Source organism: Oreochromis aureus, linkage group 9 (assembly GCF_013358895.1).
Source record: "Oreochromis aureus strain Israel breed Guangdong linkage group 9, ZZ_aureus, whole genome shotgun sequence".
Lineage (NCBI taxonomy): Eukaryota > Metazoa > Chordata > Actinopteri > Cichliformes > Cichlidae > Oreochromis > Oreochromis aureus.
This window is the reverse complement of record NC_052950.1, coordinates 19840373-19862689: the sequence shown is the minus strand read 5'-3', so window position 1 is coordinate 19862689 and position 22317 is coordinate 19840373. Positions and strand designations below refer to the sequence as shown.

Below are 22317 nucleotides of genomic sequence, written 5' to 3'. Positions count from 1 at the left end.
TTTATATTTTATTGTTGTCATCTGTCCAAATAAAACGCTTTCACCACTTTAGATTGTTTCTCTTTTTGTGTAAGACTTTTCACCTGGGAGAATGTCACATAATAGCTGGTCTGTTTAGAGCAGTGAGGCAAACACCCTCTGCTAAGCATGAGAATGGGTCAGGTGTTTGTAGGGGACTCTCACGTGGAGCGGACAGCTCGGGGATTGGCTGAATAGTTTTCTTGCTTTCAGACCTGTTGTAGCCAAAACAAAAAAAAGCTATGAAATCTCCAGGCCAATGGTTTTTTTCTTAAATCTTTATTTATCTATTGAAAACAATGGCTTTTTTTTATTTACAAAAAAGGTTACATAGCTGAGTAATAGATAGGAGGCCTGAGTCTGGAGGCTTTGGTGAAGGATACATATTTGTCTAGTTAAGTTCCAGGCTTAAAAGTGAGGTTTAATAGCCTCTGTGACTCAAAAGAGCAGAGTATTTTTTTTCTTTCTATTATTTTTTTTTTTTTTTGCACATGCTCGGGTCACACAGCATCCCAGATAAACAAGAAGCAAAGATTTTGTCATGAGGACAGGAGGGGAAAGAATAACAAGTCTTTTTTTAGCTCCTTGGGTAGAACATGGCATATTTGGAGGTCCGGAAACCCAACAGGTCCCTCATCTCATTGCGAAACTTTGACAGGTCTTGGCGAAGGTCGTTCAGATTTTCCACCGTGGCCTGGTCTGTGCTCTGCATCTTCTGCCGGGTGGAGGTCAGGTAGCGGTGAACTAGACAGCACATGATCTTCTGGTAGTTCTCATCCCGCTTCTGCTTCAGGTTCTTCCACTCCTGTAAGGACAGCATTAAAACAGAGGGTTATTTGTTGAAGATTAGAAGATGGGTTTGAATCAAACTTTTACAATACTGTTTATCTCTCACCTTCAGACTGTTCTGTCTCTTCACTTTGCCCTTCGAGGTGTGTGAACAGATCCACTTGCTTAGGCTGGTCACCAAGTAGCAGACAGTCTTTGGAGAAGGGAGGATGTTTAAGGGTGGAGGCAGCGTGCACTTGTCATCAAAGTAGCTGAGCCACAGTTTGGCCCGGGCAAACTTCCACTCTTTATCCTCGTGATTCTACAGGAGTCCAAAAGCCAATAAGAACACTTAAGAACGAAGGAATGTTGGAAAACTTTCATGCATTTAAACTTTCACACACAGTTTTACAGGAGGAATGTTGAAAATGCAAAACCACCACACAGTGGAAACTTAGGGGACCAGATTTTTGTGAAAGATAAGTTGCACTTAGCGTAATCAAAATCAAGCAGGCTTTCAAAGCAAAGAGCGGTTCCAAGGAAAGGAACTAGCTAACATCTGTGCAACAATTCAGGGCTACTTTGAGGAAAATTAAACCTTAAAAGTAAACGAAAACAGTCGGAGCTTTCAGTGCCAGGACAAATTCAAACTGCCCGTGACAGCAGTGAGACCATCAGCGCCAAAACTTATTTACACTTACAGCAATTTGCCTGAAGCTTTTATGGAGCATGGCCACCAGCAGCTTGGTCAGCACAATAACCACCACGATGTTGTAGGTGCCTATGATCATGGCGCCGACAAAAGAGCGCAGCTCCTCTGTGTAGCTGATGCGGGTGACGAAGAGTGCAACGTGTGCCAGGGAGAAGATGTACCAGAACAGTGCATAGCAGGTCCCCATAAATCTGCAAAAGAGACGAAGCTAGTACGTGTGCAGGTCAGATATAAACATACAACCCTGTCTCCAAAAAAAGATAAGAAATAAATACAAACCTACATTTACATAAAAAGAGCTTCCTAGAAAGTCTTTCATAAAAACGAGGAAGGGTTCAGGACTCTTTGAAACGCTATGTGGGGAAATATTTTAAGAATAGCATTTCTTATTGTAAAATTGCTAGGGGGCATGCAGATACATTTATCTACAAATATCACTTTATTAGAAGATTAAGACAGTGGTTCTTAACCTGGGTTCGATCGAACCCTGGGGGTTCGGTGAGCCAGTCTCAGGGGTTCGGCAGAGCCTCCGCCGTGACATGCACAGCTCATTTTGTGCACCAGTAAAAAACATATCTATGTCTTGAATTTGAAAAAAATCATATTTTATTTTTCACTAAAGAGGGGTTCAGTGAATGTGCATATGAAACTGGTGGGGTTCGGTACCTCCAACAAGGTTAAGAACCACTGGATTAAGAGAATCTGGAGAAATCTCTGTACACAATGAAAATGGCTGAAAACCAATATTCAGCGGTCATTATCTTTGGGCCTGCAGGCATTAAAAAACAAACACAATTCTAAAGTGCAACAATTAGTCAGTTCAGGGGTTGTTAACATGTGATTTAAGCAGATGCACGTGCCAAATTTTCTGAAATGTGTCACTTCAAATGCAAAACAATTTCTCCTTTGGTTTAATTTTTTTAACTGAACGTAGGATTTAAATGATTAGTTGTTAAGCCACTCTAAACTGAGCTGTGCTCCGATGCACAAAATGTCAAAAGAGAAAAGCAAGCAGAGAGAGACAAGAGCAATCTGACTGCTGTGCAGACTTTATTACACAACCTGCACATGACTGACTACTTCAGAGCTTAATAAGATTTACAAAGCTTCCAGGGAACACAGATGTGCTTACCCATCTGTAAAAAAGGTGTAATCTGCACAATTACATAAAAGACTACTTTCAAGTTTTAAAAAAAGGATTGTGTGTCACGTCACTTATCAGTTATTTTTGTTTTTATACTTTTACATGAAGATGGAAGGTGAGGGAGAGTTTTCTTGTGATGCTTCTGATGTCTTGTCTCATCTTCACAGCTTGTGCTGCAATTTTCTCCTAAAAATCTGACTTGAATGGTAACATTTACAAGTTTTACTCTGTGTATTGTATAGATTTCTGTGTATTTCTTGTATTTTTTAAACACACTATTTGTATTATTAACATTTGTCTCTGCTTATGTTAAAAATCACTGTTTAGTTTCTGTCCAAATTCTGTGCTAAATTAGTGTTTTCCATGTACATGATTTGAAGAATGTATGAGCTACACAGTGTGTATTTTTATAACAGTCCTTTCATATGCATTGGCAGTGCCTCATAGGCTTTTTAAACTATGTTGACTTACCTATTTTTTTTAGCTCTGAAGAAGGCACCCTTGTACTTAGACTTCACAGTACTGAATAAAGTCTGCGCTGCATAACTGTCAAAGTGCTCCCACACTTTGCTGTCTCTTTCAAAGTTATGATCTAATTTTACAGTATATAAAGATCACGTATGCTTATAAACATATATAAAGGATATAAACATATATAAAGGTTTTATATAACCTCCAACATCCCTCAACATATACACTAAACACTCATCATTGACGCCATCGCTGTCCAAAATGAATGAGGTTTGCCCATACGTGTGGAATGCGTCATTGCTCTGCTGCTCGCAGAAGATGCCCCCGCAGTCCTTGGGTGGATTGTTTTCCTTATCTTTCTGGTCCTTCCCATAGAGCTGGGTGAGTCCAATGGTGAAGGAGAATAACACAAGCAGGAAGAGGCCCAAAAACTTTCCAAACTCCTGCAGCATTTGTCCCATGGAGATCTAGCGAGAGATTAACATTTTCCTGTTAATCTTGTGCTGCTTGCTCTAACAGCTTTCTCAAAGAAATCTCAATAATCTTCATCAGCCTTTAAGCAGCTGGATTGGATTAAACTTGACTCTGGTTAATGTCTGCTCTGAGCATCACTGGCCTGAAATGAAAACAACTAAGATATTACAGTATCACATTCTCTGTGCTAAGTAGATCTCCCTTTAAAACACCAATCAATCAAGTTTATTGAAAGTCTGGGTAATGTTAGAGACTTAGAAGATTTGATAAACTAGATTTTCTATGTTCTCTAATCAAATAACTTTTGTGTAACTGGACTGTGATATTTTAAAAGTCCAACTACACATTAATTAGACACACTTACAATTACAGTATATTAGAGTGCAACTCTCTGATTTTTAAAATGTCACAGAAAGTGTAAATTATGTAAAAGTAACACTGTAGTACATTGAAATTCAACTATAGTCCAGCAGAATTTGTTTCTACTTTGTATACTAAATTTTTACTCTAGTAGTTCTTTTCAAAGTCATTCAGACTTTAGAAAGACGCATGCTCGCACTGCTTCACCACTCCATGACCACTCATAGCGTGTTTTTTCACCCATGTTCAGATTTAGTAGTGGTTCCTCAGGGAAGAGGAAGAAAACCTACTTATTCTGGCTGCTAGAGTTCTCTCAACCTACCTGAAGAAACACAGAGACAAACACGGAGGAAACCAGGAAGAGGACGAGAACACAGAAATCTTCTTAGAGCATTGGAAAGCCACTATTTACAGGCCTGTGTGGCATATCTGTTTATAAGGACCTCGAGATGGTCAAACAAGGTCAGAATACACTCTTACCCTTACAAAACACAAACACATATAAAGTGTCCAGTGTAAGAGAAAACCACTCTGGCTGCATGACGAATCATGATGTTTGATGAATGGTGAGTACAGAGTTTGTGCTCGAACCCAGGGAGTCTATTTGAGAAAGTTTGGTCTGTTCAGGTGATTTATTCCCCCCCAGTGTATTCATCTGCCACTTTGTACACATCTGATTTAGATGTGGGCGCTCCCTGCCTGACAGATATCCTAAACTGGTTACTGTACAAACAGAACAGAAATATAGCAGGTTATTACCTCCTCACCGTGACTGGAGGTCTAATGCATACCTCAAATAAATCTAACCAAAGATACTCAATGCAGCACTGTTAGATAATGAGAGGAAATTTTATGTTATTTAATTTAGAGACTGAAAATTAAACGCATCTATTTATCCATCCATTTTCTCAACTGCTTGTTCAATTTTGGGTTCCTGAGGCTGGAGCGTATTCTAGCTGTCACAGGGGAAAAGGCGGGGTATCCTCTGAGCAGGTCACAGTACATCAGAGGGCTGATACAGAGAAACAGGCAGCCACTGAAAGCCCACATTAACACCTAAAATCAATTAACAATTTCCATTCCACCTAACAAATGTATTTTTGGAGTGTGGCAGGAAGCCACAGTGGGCACAGGGAGAAAATGCCAACTCCACACAGAAAGCGCCCAGCCAGTCTGCAGATGTCGACGACATGGAAATGTATGAGGCCTCATTTAGTCAGGTCAGGATTCACCTACTTTACAGCAGGCAGAAGACTATGTTGGTGGGCCTCTGCTGAGTAGCCAGTTGAAACAGCCATATACCATTCTGGTTTCAGTAAACACTGACATTCCCGCAACAAAAACAGCTTTGCAGCTAAACCAAATGTAGTAAAGTAAATAAAAAGGAGGCTACAGCTCTGATGGTGCTGGATTCATCCTGAGATTTGTTCCTGTTGATTTCACTGCAGAAACTGTGAAATCGGTGCAGCAGCTCAGCAGTTTTGGGTCCTGAAAACTGTTAATGTTAAATATAGTGTCAGGGACCTGAGACTGAGTGACCCAGGGTCCATGAGCAGTTATGGACTTTTATATATCTTGTAGATATGTGTGCTGCACTGTGCTGCTGTCCGTGTGTCTTTTCTATGCTTGTGTGATAGATGGGATGTGTGGGTGTGGCTGAGTTCTGGGTTTCAGTCAGGCCTGATGGGTGTGGCCCTGACAGGTGGCTGGCCACACCTGAAGATCATCACACACACCTGGGGCTGATCAAGCCTCGTCGGGGAGCTATTTAACAGTGTGGCTGAGCGCTCCTTGGCGTGGGATTGTTGTGTGAGACTCCACGTTAGTGGTCTTTGTGAGCCAAGTTAAGTGAGTGCATGCCTGCAGTGGTTGAGTGTCCTGATGGTTGCTTCTTTGTTATTTTCTCCAGGAAGGAGCGTGGAAGACAAGAGCAGCGAGAGGAAGAGCACGGCGCACGGACTTGTGGGTGGAAGACACAACACGGGGGTCAAGGGAAAACACGGGGATTTATTATTCTGTGGATTATTTACACCAATGTAAATAAACGCACTGTTTACCATAAAGAGTCTAGCATTTGAGTCCTCCTTTCTCCAACATCCCCACAGCTTGCCCTGGCAAACCGTGACATATAGTAGTTGTCCCAATGAAACGTCAAAAGATGTAAACAGTTATTCGGCCAGCATTGATAGCAAACTCTGTAGAGACTGATCACAATCTTTATGGCCTCGATTTAATGGAATTAAAGCGGGATCCTGCTCGTGTCTAACATTACAGCGGTTTGAAAAAGTTAAGAAAGGAGGCCTCATTCCTTAGGTTTCCTTAATGGAAACTGAATCTGAAAGTATTTCATAAGCTGTACATTTAGGAGACAGACTCAGTTCAATTTAATCCTTGCTAACAACCTCTAAAGTTCATCCGTATACCTTTAGCATGACTTATTTCTATTCCTTTTACACACACTCAAATATCCCAGCTGACTCTCAGTTAGCCTATGGCACATTAATGATGTCAGTGAGGTTAAGTCTGGGCCGTGATAAACCCACACCACAGACGCATACTCCCACTTTCAGTCACTCTTTCCAAACTCAGTTGGGGGCAATACCCACCAGAAATATGAGCTGGCCTCTTCAGGGCGGGCAGAATGAGAGAAACATTCATTACTCCAACCCACATAGTACTGACTCACTGTCTGTGTGTGTGTCCATGCATGAGCAGGGGTACGCCTGAGTACAGCTGGACTGAATCCTACCATGCCAGATATCACAGGAGTGTGGAAATGTGTGGGTGCGTGTGCATTAGAGGAGAGGTGTGTCTGCCACGTGAGTGCGAGTACGGCTGCGAACACGCCAAACCAAACCAAATGTATTTTCAAAGCTGATTTTCCATCCTGTCAAGCCAGATAGTTATGTCACAGAGTGAAGAAGAAGGGCGAGAAGAAGAAAAAACGAGAGTGAAGCAGGAAGAGCGTAGCTGAAAAATGCTCATTAAAAAGCTACAGAGCACCCTGACTGTTTTATAAGTCAACCACAAACAGCACCTCGAAATAATGACAGGAAGGACTGACCTCACTGCGCACCTCAAGAGTTCTTTACGCTTTAAAAGTCACACTTTGGGAACAATGAACCTCACATTTGCTAACAAAAATTCAGATAATGGCAGGCTTCATGATTTCCCTCTGCCAGCTGGATAATAATATAAAACCTGATATGAACGGGACACCTATGGCGCCTGAGTAGAAAATATGCAAACCAGACTTCTGGCTTCTCCGGAGCTACAAAGAAATTTCCAATATTCAATCAAATGTAGTCATTTGGATTTCTTTTACATTTCAAAGACAAAAGTAACACTACTTGGCTAATAACTTCTATAACCTTTTGCAAATGGCAAGAAAATGCAAGCTAATTCTGGTTGGCATTATAAGCTAAAACAGGCTAATCAAGTGAATCCAGTGCAGCTTTTCCAGGCTTCGGAGAAGCTTAGGGAATATTTTTCACTTGGATATTGAATATTTTCCACAGTGCTCCATTGATGTATTTTCTATAAGAGATGCTCCTTGTCAGAAATGTCAGACAATAAATCCAATTTTGATTTGAAAAGAAAAAAAAACCATCTCACAAGTGTATTTAATAAGAGCTTCCCTTCTCTGCCCTGCATTTATTCCCATGCAGCCAAAATCGTACACATCGCACATACTTAAATAAATCAACTGTGTCCAATGTGAAGGCAGTCATTCATATAGATGATAGCAGTATGGCGGTGTATATGGTAAATAACCTGCAAATCCTTTTTCAGTTTATAATGAGCGCATTATCAGAGCAGAACACATTAATCTACTGCCTCAGTTCACTGTGCTTATACTTAATGCTTATGATGATGGTTATGCTGAGCACAGCTGGTGTGATGCTTAGAGTTGGCTCGCCCTGGAGTGTTCACATCCACTAACAGAGGAAGAGAGTGGGTGGTGTGTGTCTGTGTGTGTGTGGCGTCCGGGACAAAGATAAAATAAAAAAATTAAAAAATAAATAGGCGAAGCAGTTTTATAATCATTGCATAACTATTAGGCCATTTTTTCTCATTAAAGGGCTTTACAGATATATCACTTAAAACCCTCAGGGATCACAGTCAAATCTCATTGTTGCCTGCTTGCACTGAGTGAGAATCAAGCCTCTCTACAAAACACTCACAGCTACTTTAATGTATATGCCAACTGTTTTCCTACCTGTAGAGGGCCCAGTATGGAGCTCGTGGTGTACATGAAGAAAAGTCGCAGGTAACTAAGAACGTTGGCAAACGCAAACAGTCCCTCGGCCACCAGGATGGGATGGAAGGCATCCCAGTCCTTCCTGTTCTGCTCCTGATCTTTAAACTGCAGATCAAGCAAAGAGATTCAGAGAAAGATACACATCTGAATGTACTGTCACCGTCTTTAAATGTCATAGAAGGCATTGTTTTTCCAAAGGACACTGAACACTACATATTTCTATAGCACTGTGCAAGTCTTGAGCCACCCCTCATTTCTTTATGCTTTCCAAGAAGCCAGACTTGGTTTCAGTAATAGTTCTCCAGGCTTTCTGAAGGTCTTTCACAGTTGGACACCGACTACATTTTTACTCATTTTAAGTCCAGTAAATGTACGTGGTCATTTCTCTCTCTCGTTTTTAGCCTATGAATCATTCAAGCATTAACTCTCATTCAACAACTTAGCAATGAATCAACTTTAAACTACATCTTTAGGCAGTTACTAGCAGCCTGTCACAAGCACACACAGTAGTTTGTTCCTATTGTGAAATTGATGAAAAATGATAAAGATAAAATAGAGGTTTTGCACCAACAGAGTTATTTCCAAAGAGCTATTAGGTGAAAACTTAACATGCAGTGTCTGGACAAGTGGAGAAGAAAAGCAGTGCCTGGCTTAAAAAACTATCTAATGCAGATGAACAGTTCTTAAAAAATAGGAAAAAAATCTAGCAAAGACCTGACACATGACCTGAGAGATGCATCTGGACCTTCAGCTCATCCGTTTACTGTTAGCCAAAGTCTAATCAGAAATGGCCCCAATGAAAAGTTGGCTGCCAAGAAGCCATTCTTAAAGAAGGGAGTAAACGAATACCTGGATAGAAAACCCACTCAGCACTGTGGGATCGTCTTAACAGAGAACAGAACAAAAGGAAGCCAACACCCAAAAGAAGAGCTTTGAATGTCCTTCAAGAAGCCTGGAGAACTATTCCTGAAGACTACTTAAAGACATGAGAACTCTAAACAGAAGTCAGACCTCTATTTCAAAACTGTTTGGCTGTGTGTGCTCCGTTTACTGCCTTAGGTGAGCCACATTACACCTTTATCAATCTTAATGGTACATTAGAAAGCTCAATTCCTAGAATAGCTTTGCCCAGCTTTCAACTTGATCTGAGATCTAATTGAAAAAACAGATGAAAACACCTCCCTGGAGTGTAGCGTTAATATGCAGAATGATGAATCACAAGCATTATTCCACGAAAACTTAAATCTAATTATCTATCCATTAATGTAAGGAGTGTGCGCTATGTGTCTGTACCTTGCTATGAGCAACAATCTTCAGAGCAAAGGTGGCTAAGTAGAGGGAATTCATCACAAAACTCAGCTGGTTCCTAGACTCTTCCAGAAAGTCTTCCAGCCCCTCATACCACAGACGCTTCACATCTGACCACACCATTCCTATAGGGGGAAAAAGAATCCACCATCACCACGTACACACAGACGTATACACACACACACACACCAGTGGAAAAAGGATGTCATCCACAACATTTTAAAATCCCTTCAAGGCTCAGCCATCAGTCATCTCACAGAGAGAGCCCGGGGGAAACAGGAATGTGTGAGACACAGAAATCAAGAGATTAATGTGCTGAAAATGTGTCATCTGTGGGATTTAGGGAGGTGCGTGGAATTTAATTAAGATGGGTTAGTGTCTTTTTGTGTTTAAATGGCATTTCATCAATTCTAAATGTACAAAAGGAATAAAAAAAATTACTCCAGGTGCAAGTTAACGTTTAGCGGCGATTTTTCTATGCCTTGATTCAGAAACTGTTACAGTAGCCAAAAACCTGACTGATCTTTCCTTTTGTTTTAACTGAAAAGAAAACAGATGAGCGAAGAGTCTACGACAGAAATCCAATTATGTTTTTGTTTTTTTTGCAGGCTCGCACACACACACACTTAGATAGTGAGAGAAACATCCAAACACATATGCATACATGTAGCCTAGTGCACTCAGTCTCATAATAATAATAATAATAATGGATTGGATTTATATAGCGCTTTTCAAGGCACCCAAAGCGCTTTACAATGCCATTATTCATTCACGCTCACATTCATACACTGCATAGCATCTGAGTTTCCCATTAACGTGAGGCCTCTGGCCCAGGGGAATACCAGGATGGTGGGAAGAGGAGAAAGATGATAGGAGGCGGGAAAGCAAACAATGGCGAGCAAAAAGAAAAAACAAAAAAGTGATGCAACTCTAAGAACTCCCCTTCCCATTCTGATGACATAAGGCAGGAGGCTGCCTGAGACCAGTAACCGTTAGTAATCTCATTCCTCCCATTTAACTCATCTTGGGTGATGTGTTGATGCTGCAGGGATACTGTGCGCCATTGCCTCTCACCTTGGAGTTAAGGCTGTTTTTAAAATGAGGCAACCTTTAGAAAAAAAATGCGGACTTTGGTGAAGTTTATCTTTGATGCTGCTCTTTTGCAATGCTTAAGGAAATGTTCTCCCTCTAGTGGGCTATCGTAGCCCATGGAAAACCCCATTACGCTTCTTATCTAATGACTGACAAACTGATGTCAATCCTGCAGTGTACAAACTAAATTGACAATTACCCCACAGCACAGCACAACACTTTACATCATTGAATAATAGATGTCAATTGCTTGTAAATCCTTTTACATCCTGTCACATGAAGTTACTGGGAAGATTTATTAAAGAAAGAGCTGAAACCTAGATGCTGTGGTCGTGATGCTTTGTCTCTGGTGGAAGTGGCTCGGAGTTTTTGCAACCAAGAGACAAACATGCCTACTGAGGAAGCAGAGCTATTAAAGAGACTGAACGGCTGTGTTAATGGTTTCTTGGCAGAAGGGTAAGGTAAAGAGGCAGAGTCAATTTCCAGCTGTCACTATCCGTCCTTTTTCTGAAAAGATAGCCGGTGTATGTGTGAATATGTTTGCACGGCTGTGTGTTGACTTCATTGATACCAGCACTCAGAAGGGCCACAGGGGGGAAAGAAGAAGCTGCAGTTTCTTTTCTATTGTGCTCAATTAGAAGCAGGGCTGACGGATTTAATCCGGTCAAGCCGGGCTTTCTGTCATTTGGTGTAGAAACAGCCGTTTGTCATGTAATGCCTGATGTGATTATGGACACGGGATACTGGACTTTAGCCAGATCATAACAGGAAGCGCTCATTTTCACTACACCATGTTACCATATTAACCTTTAGTTTGTGGGACTGGGTTTTGACTCTATTTCTAGTTCCTTAATGTGCATTAGGAGATAGATAAGTATTAAATTATCGAAGCACTGAAATATATAAAGCACAATAACTACATATAATGCATGACACGCCTCTGGAAACAGCATTATGTGTTAATTACGGGGTAAAAATCTGACCTATGATCCAGAGGATGAGCAGGTAATCAATCATCTCAAGCGCGGGGCCCATCGTGTTCTTCTTGTTCTCGTTGTAGACCAGAGAGTACAGGTTAAGCAGCAGCAGGAAGGTGAAGTAGGAGGCGCTGTGGATGATGAACTTAACGAAAGGGGTATGGATTATTTGGCCAACACGGGAGCGTGGCACCAGAAGGTAGCAGACAGAAAGGAGAGGCCAAAGCATGGCCACGCTCAGAACTGTGGCCATTTTTAGACAGGTGTGCTTGCGTCGGTAGCTGGCCATCTCTCCAAACCAGACAGTGTTGAGGAACTGCTGACAGTTGGACTGAGCCACAAACTGTAAAAGGGACATAAAGAGAGAACGGCAGTTAAAGCATCTGTGGACAGATGTTTAATACGATAAACGAAAAACTTTACGAAAAATCAGCAAAGTGAAGAAAGAGTTCAAGATTTTGTGAGAACAATTCTTGGATTTCTGGGCATGATGATCATTTCACTGGAATAAATATGAAGCTACAGCCAGAAGATTAGCACAAAGACTGGCTCAAGAATAAATAGCTGTGTGATGCTGTGGATAGCTCCAACACCCAATCTACTTCCCCCTGTTTATGATCTAAGCTCTACTAATCAGTTGCAGAGTGTAATTTAAGATTTATTGCACAAACACGACAGCAGCATCAATCTCCTCCTCTAACTTTAGGCAACAGAACCAATAAACATGTCTTTTTTAAATTTCTGATACTCGTTAGGGATCGTCACAGGAGATTATCTGCCTCCCTCTTACTCTATCCCTAGCATCCTCTTCTGTCACATCAGCTGTCTGCACATTCTTGATTCTTCTCTGTGGTCTTCCTCTTCTCTTCCTATCTGACAGTTTTACAGTCACCTTTTTTCCAGTATATCCACTATGCCACCTCTACACATGTCCAAACCATCCCAGCCTTTTCTCTCTAACTTTGTCTCCAACAACTCAAGCTGAGCTGTCCCTCTGATGGACTCATTTCTAATCCTCCCTCTCCTGGTCACTCTAAATGAGCATCTTCAGCTTGGCTTCCTGTTATTTCGGCAGTGCCACTGTCTCCAAACCATACAACATAGCAGGTTTCACCACCAACTTGTAAACCTTCCCTTTCGCTCTTGCTGCTATCCTTCTGTCACAAATCAGGGCAGCCATTCTGACAATAAATAGGCGGTGGACACATTTGTTATTAGTCACACTGCCCTATTGCCCTCAGTAGCAACCTTATGAGTGTCTTCAGCAGCAAACAGTATGTTACTACCTGCCCGGTGATGTATGCAAACCTCTTTTTGGTTGTACTTGATGGCCAGTTTAAGTCGACTGAGGTTCATGCGGTCCTCCAGTAAGCCTCTCTTGTCAACATGATCCTCAGTGGATGTGTGGTTGAGAATCACTTCTAGCTCTCGAGAGTTTCGAGCCTGAGCCAGCAGGTCTTTGGCAAACATCTTGCACTGCTTTGCCAGTTCCTCATAGTCAGTTCTAGAGCAAATAAATTAGATAAAATAAGAGGATATTAAAAGGTTAAGATTCTTATCAATCTCAGGCTATAAAAGAAAGGATTTAAAGCATCGCTATATGTATTTACATCTGTTTACAGGCAAAGAAATTGGATTAACTCTCTGATGCATGTGCAGCAAGTTGACTCTACCTGAACTCCACTTCAACGAGACTGAGCTCCTTTAGGTCTGCGCTCAGCTCAAAGGCCCTGAGTATGGGATCTTCCTCTGTCAGCATGATGAGAGAGGGGCTGGCTAGGCATCGGTAGATGTCGAGACGGAACCTAAAACACGACCATGAACAGAAACGAGGCGGTTAAAAAAACAAAGGGGAGAGGTGGAAACATGACAGACTTGTGCAGACGGGAGAAGAAATCAGGAGAAACATTCAGTCCTCTATCTGTTTCATTTATACCTTCTTTCACCTCTATGTTGTTTGGCAGCCAAACTGCAGAGTGATTCATTTAGTGTACTGTGTGGGAGGCCACACTGCCCTGCACAGAGAAAAAAAAGGCCCCTGCGGAAGAGATCAGCAAAATCTCATCTGCAAGTCCGAGAAGGTATCAGAAACCAAGAACTCCTTCTTCCCAGAGGAACTGCTGCTGTTTTGCTGTTTTCCCTTAAATTAGAGTTTGTATTGATTTTGTATTTCAGTAAAATACCAATACTGACTCCCTACAGCTAGATCAGTCGAGCTTGACAATAACAGAGAAAATCTGGAGTCCTCTCGGGGACAAAGAGGATATTTGGGGCATTCATAGGACTGTAAAAAATGGCTAAAGCATTCCTAAAACCCAGTGTGTGCATATCATTGACTAAATCATCGACTTCTAGGAGTAGCAGACTGGATTTTCAACCTGATGCTGTCAGTGAAACAAGAGGCTGCAATGTTTCACAAAAGCCACTTTACTTGGAGCAAAACTGGGTTGATTTGTTGGGTCAAAACAATCAAAACATCACCTACAAAACAGAAGTAGTATCGACTATTCCAATTTAAAGTAATTGACCAAAAAAATAGTCCTCTGGGGCTCTTAATGCACTCGTCTGCACAAAGTCAATGCTACTTAAGTATTTTGTGAGCTCTGGGTAACTGTACCTGGAGTGTCGTAAGCTGTCCTTCTTGTTTTTAACATTGCAGAGCGTGCACTCACAGCCAACAGCGTGAGGCCGGGGGAGAGAGATGTCCTGCTTGAGCAGCATGGTCAGGATCTCGTAGTTGTTCCTGTGGGCTGCCAGGATGACTGGAGCCACATCCATGGTGGTAGAATACTCTGGATTCTGGATGCGCTGCATCAGTTTCTGACAAGAGCATGGATTAAAAAATTTTTTTAAAATACTGTAGGGGAATTATAGATAAGCAAGTTTTTGCCTTAATGGTGTTTGTTTTCTTGAAAAAGAGTAATAAGAGCAGACTTACAGCAATAGAGGGCTTAGAAGATCTCCTTGGCCTGTGGTTAAGGAGAATGTCCACAGCTCCTACCACCTCTGAGTCTATGGCCACCAGCAAAGCATCTGTTGCCTACACAGAAAGAAATGCACGATTTTAGTGATGTAAATGATGTCTTGTGTATATTATTTTGCCCCAAGTCTGTGCTTTCTCGTTACCTGGCAGCCATACTCCAAGAGCAGCTGAAGGATGTCCAGATTCTCATTCTCGATGGCGATGGTCACTGCATCTCGGCCCAGCACGTCCACACAGTTGATGTTGAGCTCGCCGTGTCTGTTCTCCTCCAGCAGTTTCTTCACCATGTAGTAGTCACCTGAGAAGCAAGTCAATGACAAAGCAGCACATCACAAATGTGATCCACCTTGGCAAGTTCTCACAAAGGCGGATCCTTTGAAGGAGCGAAGCATTAGTCTAAGCGCGGTGCCAAAATGACACAAACACACAGCGCCGGTTATCAGGCGAGCTCTCTCAGAGAACAGGCTCGGCTCCAGCGGCAACCCTTAATCTTGTGTAACAATAACATCTCCCTCAAAGGACAATTTCTGTTGCTGGGCCACGTTTAGGGAGACTTTATATGGTCACAGTGGCAGTTATTGGCTTAGCACACCTCTGCCTGTACAATGTTCTTAACTTATCAATGAAATATTCTCCCGCCACGGTGACCAGTTGAGAAAACCCATGCCTCTTTGTTATTTTACACTTACACTGTCCACGTCTTGCCTTGCTGGCATTTAGCTTGTTTGCATGAACTTTCCATGTTGGGGTTTGTGAAAAGTCAGGAGACCAGGGAGAGAAACTTAAAGTGGAGCAGACATTTAACTATTAACTGCCCCTTGGGTAAATTTCCACAGTATCCAAAGTGTGGGCAGCTGTGAGTGGTATACACTGGAGTGGGGGGATCTGTAATGATTGAGTAGTTTGCCAGCTGCTAAATGAGCCTGTATGACATCTGCCATGCTGTCACCCCGTGTGCGCTCTACCTCCTATATCAGACATGTAGCTTCAGCATCCCTAATGATCACAATAACGAGCTTCCCTCAGATCGTAGTCACGTGTTGCACGGACATCCCATTGCATTGCAAACAGGGAACAACAGCCCAGATATTAAATTAGACGAAACAAGAGCCAAACCTTTCTCGCATGCCAGCAGGAAGAGCTTCTCGTCCAGAGTCGTCTCCTCTTTCACTTCTCTCACGTCTTTCAAGGCCAGGAATTTGTCCGGAGAGGAAGCGTCCGTGCCATGGTACAGAGCTGCCATTACGACGGAGAGCGAGTACGGCAAGACGCTGATGTGCATCCCACTAGAAACCGACGACCATTACACGAGAAATCCCGTCATATGCGATGACATGTGAGGAATGCTTCTGTAGTTGCGCAGCAGAGGTTTAAAGCGGCCGACTTAAACCAGTGTCAGTAATCGCTGGCATTACCGTCCCAGCTCCGGTGCGTTCGCTTTTCCCTTTTTGGGGGTTAAAATATCGCCTCCTGTAGCCCTTTTCGCACCATCGATCTCAAACGTGGGGTTAAAAAGTGTTCACGGCGACGGCAAGTAGACGAAACAACGCGGTCATTTCTCGCGGCGTGTTTACAAGCACCATCTTCTCACTCGCATCGCAGTGGTCCTGATGCTGCTGGCGAGGCGTGCACTGCGCATGTTTCCTCCTCCACCTGCTTGATCGTTTCGCAGGCGCAAAGCCTCTTCTCCGTGATTACGTAACAGTGCATCTTTGCCGTGTACAGTACACTGTGTAGATTCACAGCGTGTGAGCGTTCACTGTGACAGTGCATGCACATGTGCTGACTCTGAAGCATGCACGTAAACTGCACACATACAGCACGTTAAGCGCTAAAGACTGGGAGATAAAGACAGAAATCAGCAATGGTTGTGGCTCCTGCTCAGGTCACTTCCTGCAGTAATGTGGAAGTCCTGATGGAAATGCTGTGTTGGGACATGCATGGGTGACATTTAGTGCACATGGATATGGATATGGCGGCATATGGCCTCACATAATCCGTGACAGACTCTTAGGAAATACATCTGGTATCCTGATTCAGTGAAATCTCTTTTTAATTATGCTGAAATGTAAACGTGTCTGTGTTTAAAGCACCTTATGTCAGCTTCTGTTGTTTAAATGTTCTATAGCCTATAGATGAAGTAAACAGTGATAACAAAAAAACATTTTTCATAGTGGATCTCTTGGATATACGTTTTATTTCCAAAAAAGTATTTTACACAATGAGTGGGCTATATTGCACTTAACAGAGAGAAACAAAGTATCAGTCATATTGCACTAGTATCTGATACTATCATTGTTTTCGAGACTTTTGCTTTTGGAATCAATCCACCCACTTTTAACAACCTGCAAAGAATATTGCTAAGAAATGCTGTAACCACTGAAAGAAAGGGTTTAATATGGACTGGAATACAGTTTTAGGGCACATGTACTTCATTCAGTTCATTCACTACAGAAAAGCAATGAAGAAGTGAAATCAAAAGAAAACACAAAATGTAACAAGCCTTCACATCCAACTCAATAAGCCATAATGAAGTGACAGTGAGTCAGCGTGCTTGGTGATAAAGCATTGATAATTAATGCTCAGCTCTCTTATGCAGGCCGAGTAAAGACCAAGATTATTATTATTACATTTGAAATCAGATGTCATTAAAGACGACCTTTGGTTTTTCTATAAATGTAACACAGTTGGCTTCTAAAATGTAGAAAGGTCTTTGTTTCTTTCTTTTAAAAAAATAAGAAATGTGTGAATATTGAATATTGGCTTGCAAATCATCACCACACACATTTCTGATGATGTGAGCCAAATATATTACTTTACTCACCACGCTCAGCACTTGCACTGCCAAACAGAACAAATACCATGCACTGAAACAGAAGTAATTTCCTGGGTGGGTTTCTGTCACAGTGTGAATACATGTTGAAAATAGGGCGTGGAGGGAAACGTGCACTTTCAGTATTCTCTGCTGTGTTTTTGAGTTCACTGTTTGACTTGATACAAGAAAAACACATTCAATGAAGGGCTCTTTGCTTTCCAACAGCACCGAATCCTAGCTTTTGTTGTATGAAGTTTTATAAACATCTGTAAAATGCAGGTGGAATGAAGCGGTTGCACAGTAGGAAAGGTTTCATATTAAAAACAAGCTTCCTTATAAAAGAATAAGATTAAACGATTTTTCTTAAACCAAGCTCTATTAACACCATACACTTATATTTTTATCTATATGCTTGCACACTGAAAAACGAATATAAATTAGTATGTCATATGTATGATTAGTATATTTGTTCATGATGTGGAAGTCTGCTGTTAAGTAGATCCTTTTTAAGGGTGGGACCTCAATGCTCCAGCAGAGGGCAGTCTGCACAAAGGTATTTCGCTGTAGACACCCGCATTGGACGAGAACAAAAATCAAAATGAAGATATATTGAAAGCACACGTTACCGAGAACAGGAAGGAAATACTGTATAGTCAACTCAAAGCCTAATATGTCGCTCTTCAGAAGGACTCACTCCATGCACAGCACTTGAGCAGGGCTTGATGAGAAACAGTATAGTAAAATCACAACGGGGATATTACCCTACATATTTAGAGGCTCCTCGCTGGGGAGGGTCAAGGGACTCGAGCGGTTTCAATTCATTCAGTCTATGCTCTCCCCCCCCCCGCCCGCTTGTTCAAGGTTGTAATGCCGCACAGGCAAGCGTCTTAGGAAAGATGATTTTCAATCTGCAGAGCATGTGTTTCCCTTCATACAACCACATGGCCTTTCCAGTTCCCGGGGAACAGCTGTCAAATGTCCCATTTCAGCTGATTCCACTTGAGAGGAGTGCTTGTCACTGCCGCTGAGTGTTTCTATCACGTCCAATGAAAAATTATTACATCCTCTACAATCATACTGTAGTCCATCACTCTCAGATCAGTTTAAGATTCAAGTGTTTCTATTTTTAAAAATTAGATTTCATCTTATTAGATAAATAATTCAGCGGTATGTGCATAGCTCTTTTGTAATGAAACAGGGTTTTTCTTTGCTGCTTTTAAGACAAACCCCGGGCTACCCTCTTGTGGCTGTAGTGAGTGGGGGGGGGCTAATACATTTAATTTGAAATATTGATTCTCTCCTGCAGTCACACACGATGAGGAGGACGTGGGTAAAAGGAAAAGTAAAGACTGGCTTTGGAATAAAATCACGGCCTTAAGACTTTTTTTATTTTTTAAAAAGAAATACTAAAAATAGGTTGTATATCGAAAAAAGGGAACAAAAAAACAAAACAGAAAACCCCCCAATCGCTTTCAGTGGGTAGAGACAAGAGGCCGGAGCACGGTTCAGACAATGTGAGGTGGACTTCACCTAAACATAACAACAGCACCGCCACCATCTATCCCCCATGCCCTCCTCATCTACCGTTGCTGTGATCTGTCGGAGCGTCCATTAACGTGACGGACTCGCAGCAGGTCCAATGACGTAAGCTGGCTGACGAGCGTCGGCTCGTCGCGCTCCAATGCGCTCTCTCGGAGGGCGGGTCTTGGTCCTGCTATTCAGATTGAATCGGCCCAGTTTGTATTAGTTGGACGAGCAGAAGAACGAGACGGAGAAACGTGTAAGAGCCCTAACTGCGAATAAAAGCGTTTCTCTGCTCCATCATGGCAGCTGCGGAGTAATTTTGAGGATCCGGCCCGTCGCACGGAATCGTGACCGACGCCCGAATCCACCGCATTTCTGAGGATGTTTCAGCTGGTAATTGCGCGAGGATGCTTCCGCTGAACGTGCCCAAACTGGGCGTCTGTTACAATGCTGAAGGCTTCTTGGTTTTTGTTTTGAACGCGGGCCAAACACAGAATCACTGCAACGCCTGATATGGACAACTTTAACGCTCCCCTCTTCTACCATTTCTATGACGAACATTGCGCAGTGCAGTGAAAAGGCTATATCGTTTCGTGGCTGTCGAACTGGTGCCGAATACATTACCTAATTCATCTGGTTGTTAATTCCCGGTGCAACCCATAAACACACTACCGAGCGTTTTGGTGCACAGTCAATGTAAGGAGCTTCGTCCAGCGGTGAGAGCCACTCTCCGAGGTTACAGATGAGAGGCAAACAATATCATCAACCACTAAAGTTGACAGCGCCTTGGGAGAAGGATGCAGGCTTTGGAAGGAAGCTTAAAACATACAGGAATCATACCAAGATAATAGCACAGCCTGGGATCGTGATGAAAGTGCTACGCAGAAAGAGGATTGTGTTGTTTATGGCCTATTTGTTACTGCTCGTGCTTACTATGCTTAACTTGGCTAATTATAAATGGACTAAGGAGCCGCAGCAGTGTAATCATCAGATGAGGAGCACCACTTATCAGAGCAGATCTGACATTCGCTTCCTGTACAGGCCCTCGCTGGCTAAGAAGAGGCAGCTTATCTATGTGCTGACCACCTGGAGGTCAGGCTCTTCCTTTTTTGGGGAGCTGTTTAATCAAAATCCAGACGTGTTCTTCTTGTATGAGCCAATGTGGCACATCTGGCAGAAACTGTACCCCGGTGACGCCGTGTCGTTGCAAGGGGCGGCCAGGGACATGCTTAGCTCCTTATACCGCTGTGATCTGTCTGTTTTCCAACTTTACAACAGCCCGGGAGGTAAGAATTTCACCTCCCTCGGACTGTTTGGGGCCACCCTCAATAAAGTGGTGTGCTCATATCCCCTCTGCTCAGCCTACAGGAAGGAGGTGGTGGGGATGGTGGATGATAAGGTGTGTAAAAAGTGTCCCCCTCAAAGCCTTAGACTGTTGGAGGAAGAGTGCCTGAAATATAGCACCATAGTCATTAAAGGGGTCCGCATATTGGATGTAAATGTGCTGGCCCCGCTTATGGAGGATCCGTCCTTGGATTTGAAGGTGATACACTTAGTCAGAGACCCACGGGCAGTAGCCAACTCCAGGATCAAATCCAGACACGGTCTGATAAGGGAGAATTTACAGGTGGTCCGCAGCAGAGACCCCAAACTCCGGCGGATACCTTTCGTGGACCCTGGGCACAAAGCTAACAAGAAGGATGGCTCAGACTACCACTCCATTGGAGCCATGGAGGTGATCTGCGACCGCACCTCCAGGACTTTGAGGACTGCCATAAACCCACCCAGCTGGCTGAAGGGGAAGTACATGGCCGTACGTTACGAAGACCTGGTCGAAAACCCAGTTAAGACCCTGAGGAGCGTCTACCGCTTTGCCAACCTCACTACCAACCATGACATTGAGATGTTTGCTTTGAACATGACCAGTGGCTCCAGTTCCTCATCTAAGCCATTTATAGTCTCCTCCAGGAATGCCACACAAGCTGCAAGTGCATGGAGAACAGTGCTCAGCATCCAACAGATCAAACAAGTGGAAGACTACTGCCACCACTCCATGTCAGTTCTAGGTTACGAGAGAGTGAGAACAGCCGGGGAGGCCAAGGACTTGAGCAAATCACTACTGACACACTCCAGACTGTGAAAACATCCTCACCACCAAAGACCATTTAATTTAATGTTCATTTTGCATAGAGTGCCGTTTCCTTATATTGTGGAATTAAAGCTTTACTTTGAATCAATGTTCCTGGATCTACATCGGCCGCATTTGGAATGTACCGTCAGTCGAGCGGTTGCAGCTCCGTTCAAAGGGACCACTTCTTTTATACCGGAACACCAGACGGGACCTTAGACCTCGACACTGCAACGTCTAAGAACAGTTGACTCAAAACTGCAACTATTAGAGAAAAAAAAGGAAAAAGAAGCTACTGTATAATTCATGTATCTTGTTATGATGACACTACAAAGTGGATGTTTTGGGGATATTTTTTTTGAATGTTTAAAAGACAAAAAAATCTGTTTTCCAGTCTTCATACTGTCTGTAAAGGTGAAACTAGTTAAAGGAAGGGTTAAAAAAATTCAACTGATTTAAAAAAAAAAAGAAAAAGAAAAAAAGAAGTTGAATGCTAATGTTAATATTTGAGACGTGGTTAAGGTCAGAGACAATCACTGGATTGGATTTTTGTGCCATAGGTAGAGGTGTTATCAGAACAGCAGTAGTGTTACGGCTAGATTTTACAACAAGGGGGACGTTTTGATTTTATTTTTTTCTTACATTTATTAATTTTTTTTTTTGTCGCCACGTCCTGACAGGATGATATCGTACACTGTGGACAATGTCATAACTCCAGATTCGAAAAGTCTCTGTTGGTGTCAGCAGTCTGTTTGTTCTACCATTTCAAATGTTTACAATTGCTTGCTCTTATGAAAACACATCTGGGAATATTGCATTGAGTAAAGTTCATAGTTAACAATACAGTTTATGCATTTGTGTTGAACTCAGTTATTTTAAAGCCATCGTGGGGGGAAAAATGTGGAATTGGTTCACAAAATTGGCTGCAGAGAGCAACCTGGAAGTTACTACACCAAAATAAGATGCAAGGTTTAATGCAGATGTGAACGATTAAGTTAAATTCTATGCGGTTTTATTTTAGCACCAAATCACAACGGCATTCTCCTCAAGACGCCTTTTATTGTAAGGTAAAGACCCAACAATCAAAGACCCTATATGAGCAAACACTTAGAGACAGTGGGAAGGAAAAACACCCTTTTAATAGGAAGAAACCTAAAGCAGAATAATAATAAATGTGCTACATTTATTTTTATTTACAATCAGGATTTATAACAAATTTTGTCTTTAAATGAATAAGCTTTATCAAAACTTTATTCAGTGCACACCTTTTGTCACTGTTTGA

The 22317-nt window shown here is 42.3% G+C and overlaps 2 protein-coding genes across 2 annotated transcripts; one reads left to right on the top strand and one right to left on the bottom strand.

The window, feature by feature from the left end:
- Positions 1-281: 281 nt before the first annotated feature.
- trpc1 (transient receptor potential cation channel, subfamily C, member 1) lies at positions 282-16227 on the bottom strand. The gene is made up of 13 exons (XM_031732509.2): positions 15685-16227; positions 14712-14866; positions 14524-14625; positions 14203-14405; positions 13259-13390; positions 12894-13089; positions 11592-11928; positions 9502-9641; positions 8167-8313; positions 3396-3580; positions 1488-1689; positions 914-1108; positions 282-823 (listed from the first exon to the last, which is right to left on the bottom strand). The coding sequence occupies exons 1-13, from the start codon at positions 15848-15850 to the stop codon at positions 596-598; spliced, it is 2388 nt and encodes a 795-aa protein (XP_031588369.1). The 5' UTR covers positions 15851-16227; the 3' UTR covers positions 282-595.
- Positions 16228-18941: 2714 nt separating this feature from the next.
- Positions 18942-21885, top strand: chst2b (carbohydrate (N-acetylglucosamine-6-O) sulfotransferase 2b). The gene has a single exon (XM_031732508.2). It carries the CDS (start codon positions 19650-19652, stop codon positions 21045-21047), a length of 1398 nt encoding a protein of 465 aa, XP_031588368.1. The 5' UTR covers positions 18942-19649; the 3' UTR covers positions 21048-21885.
- Positions 21886-22317: the final 432 nt, after the last annotated feature.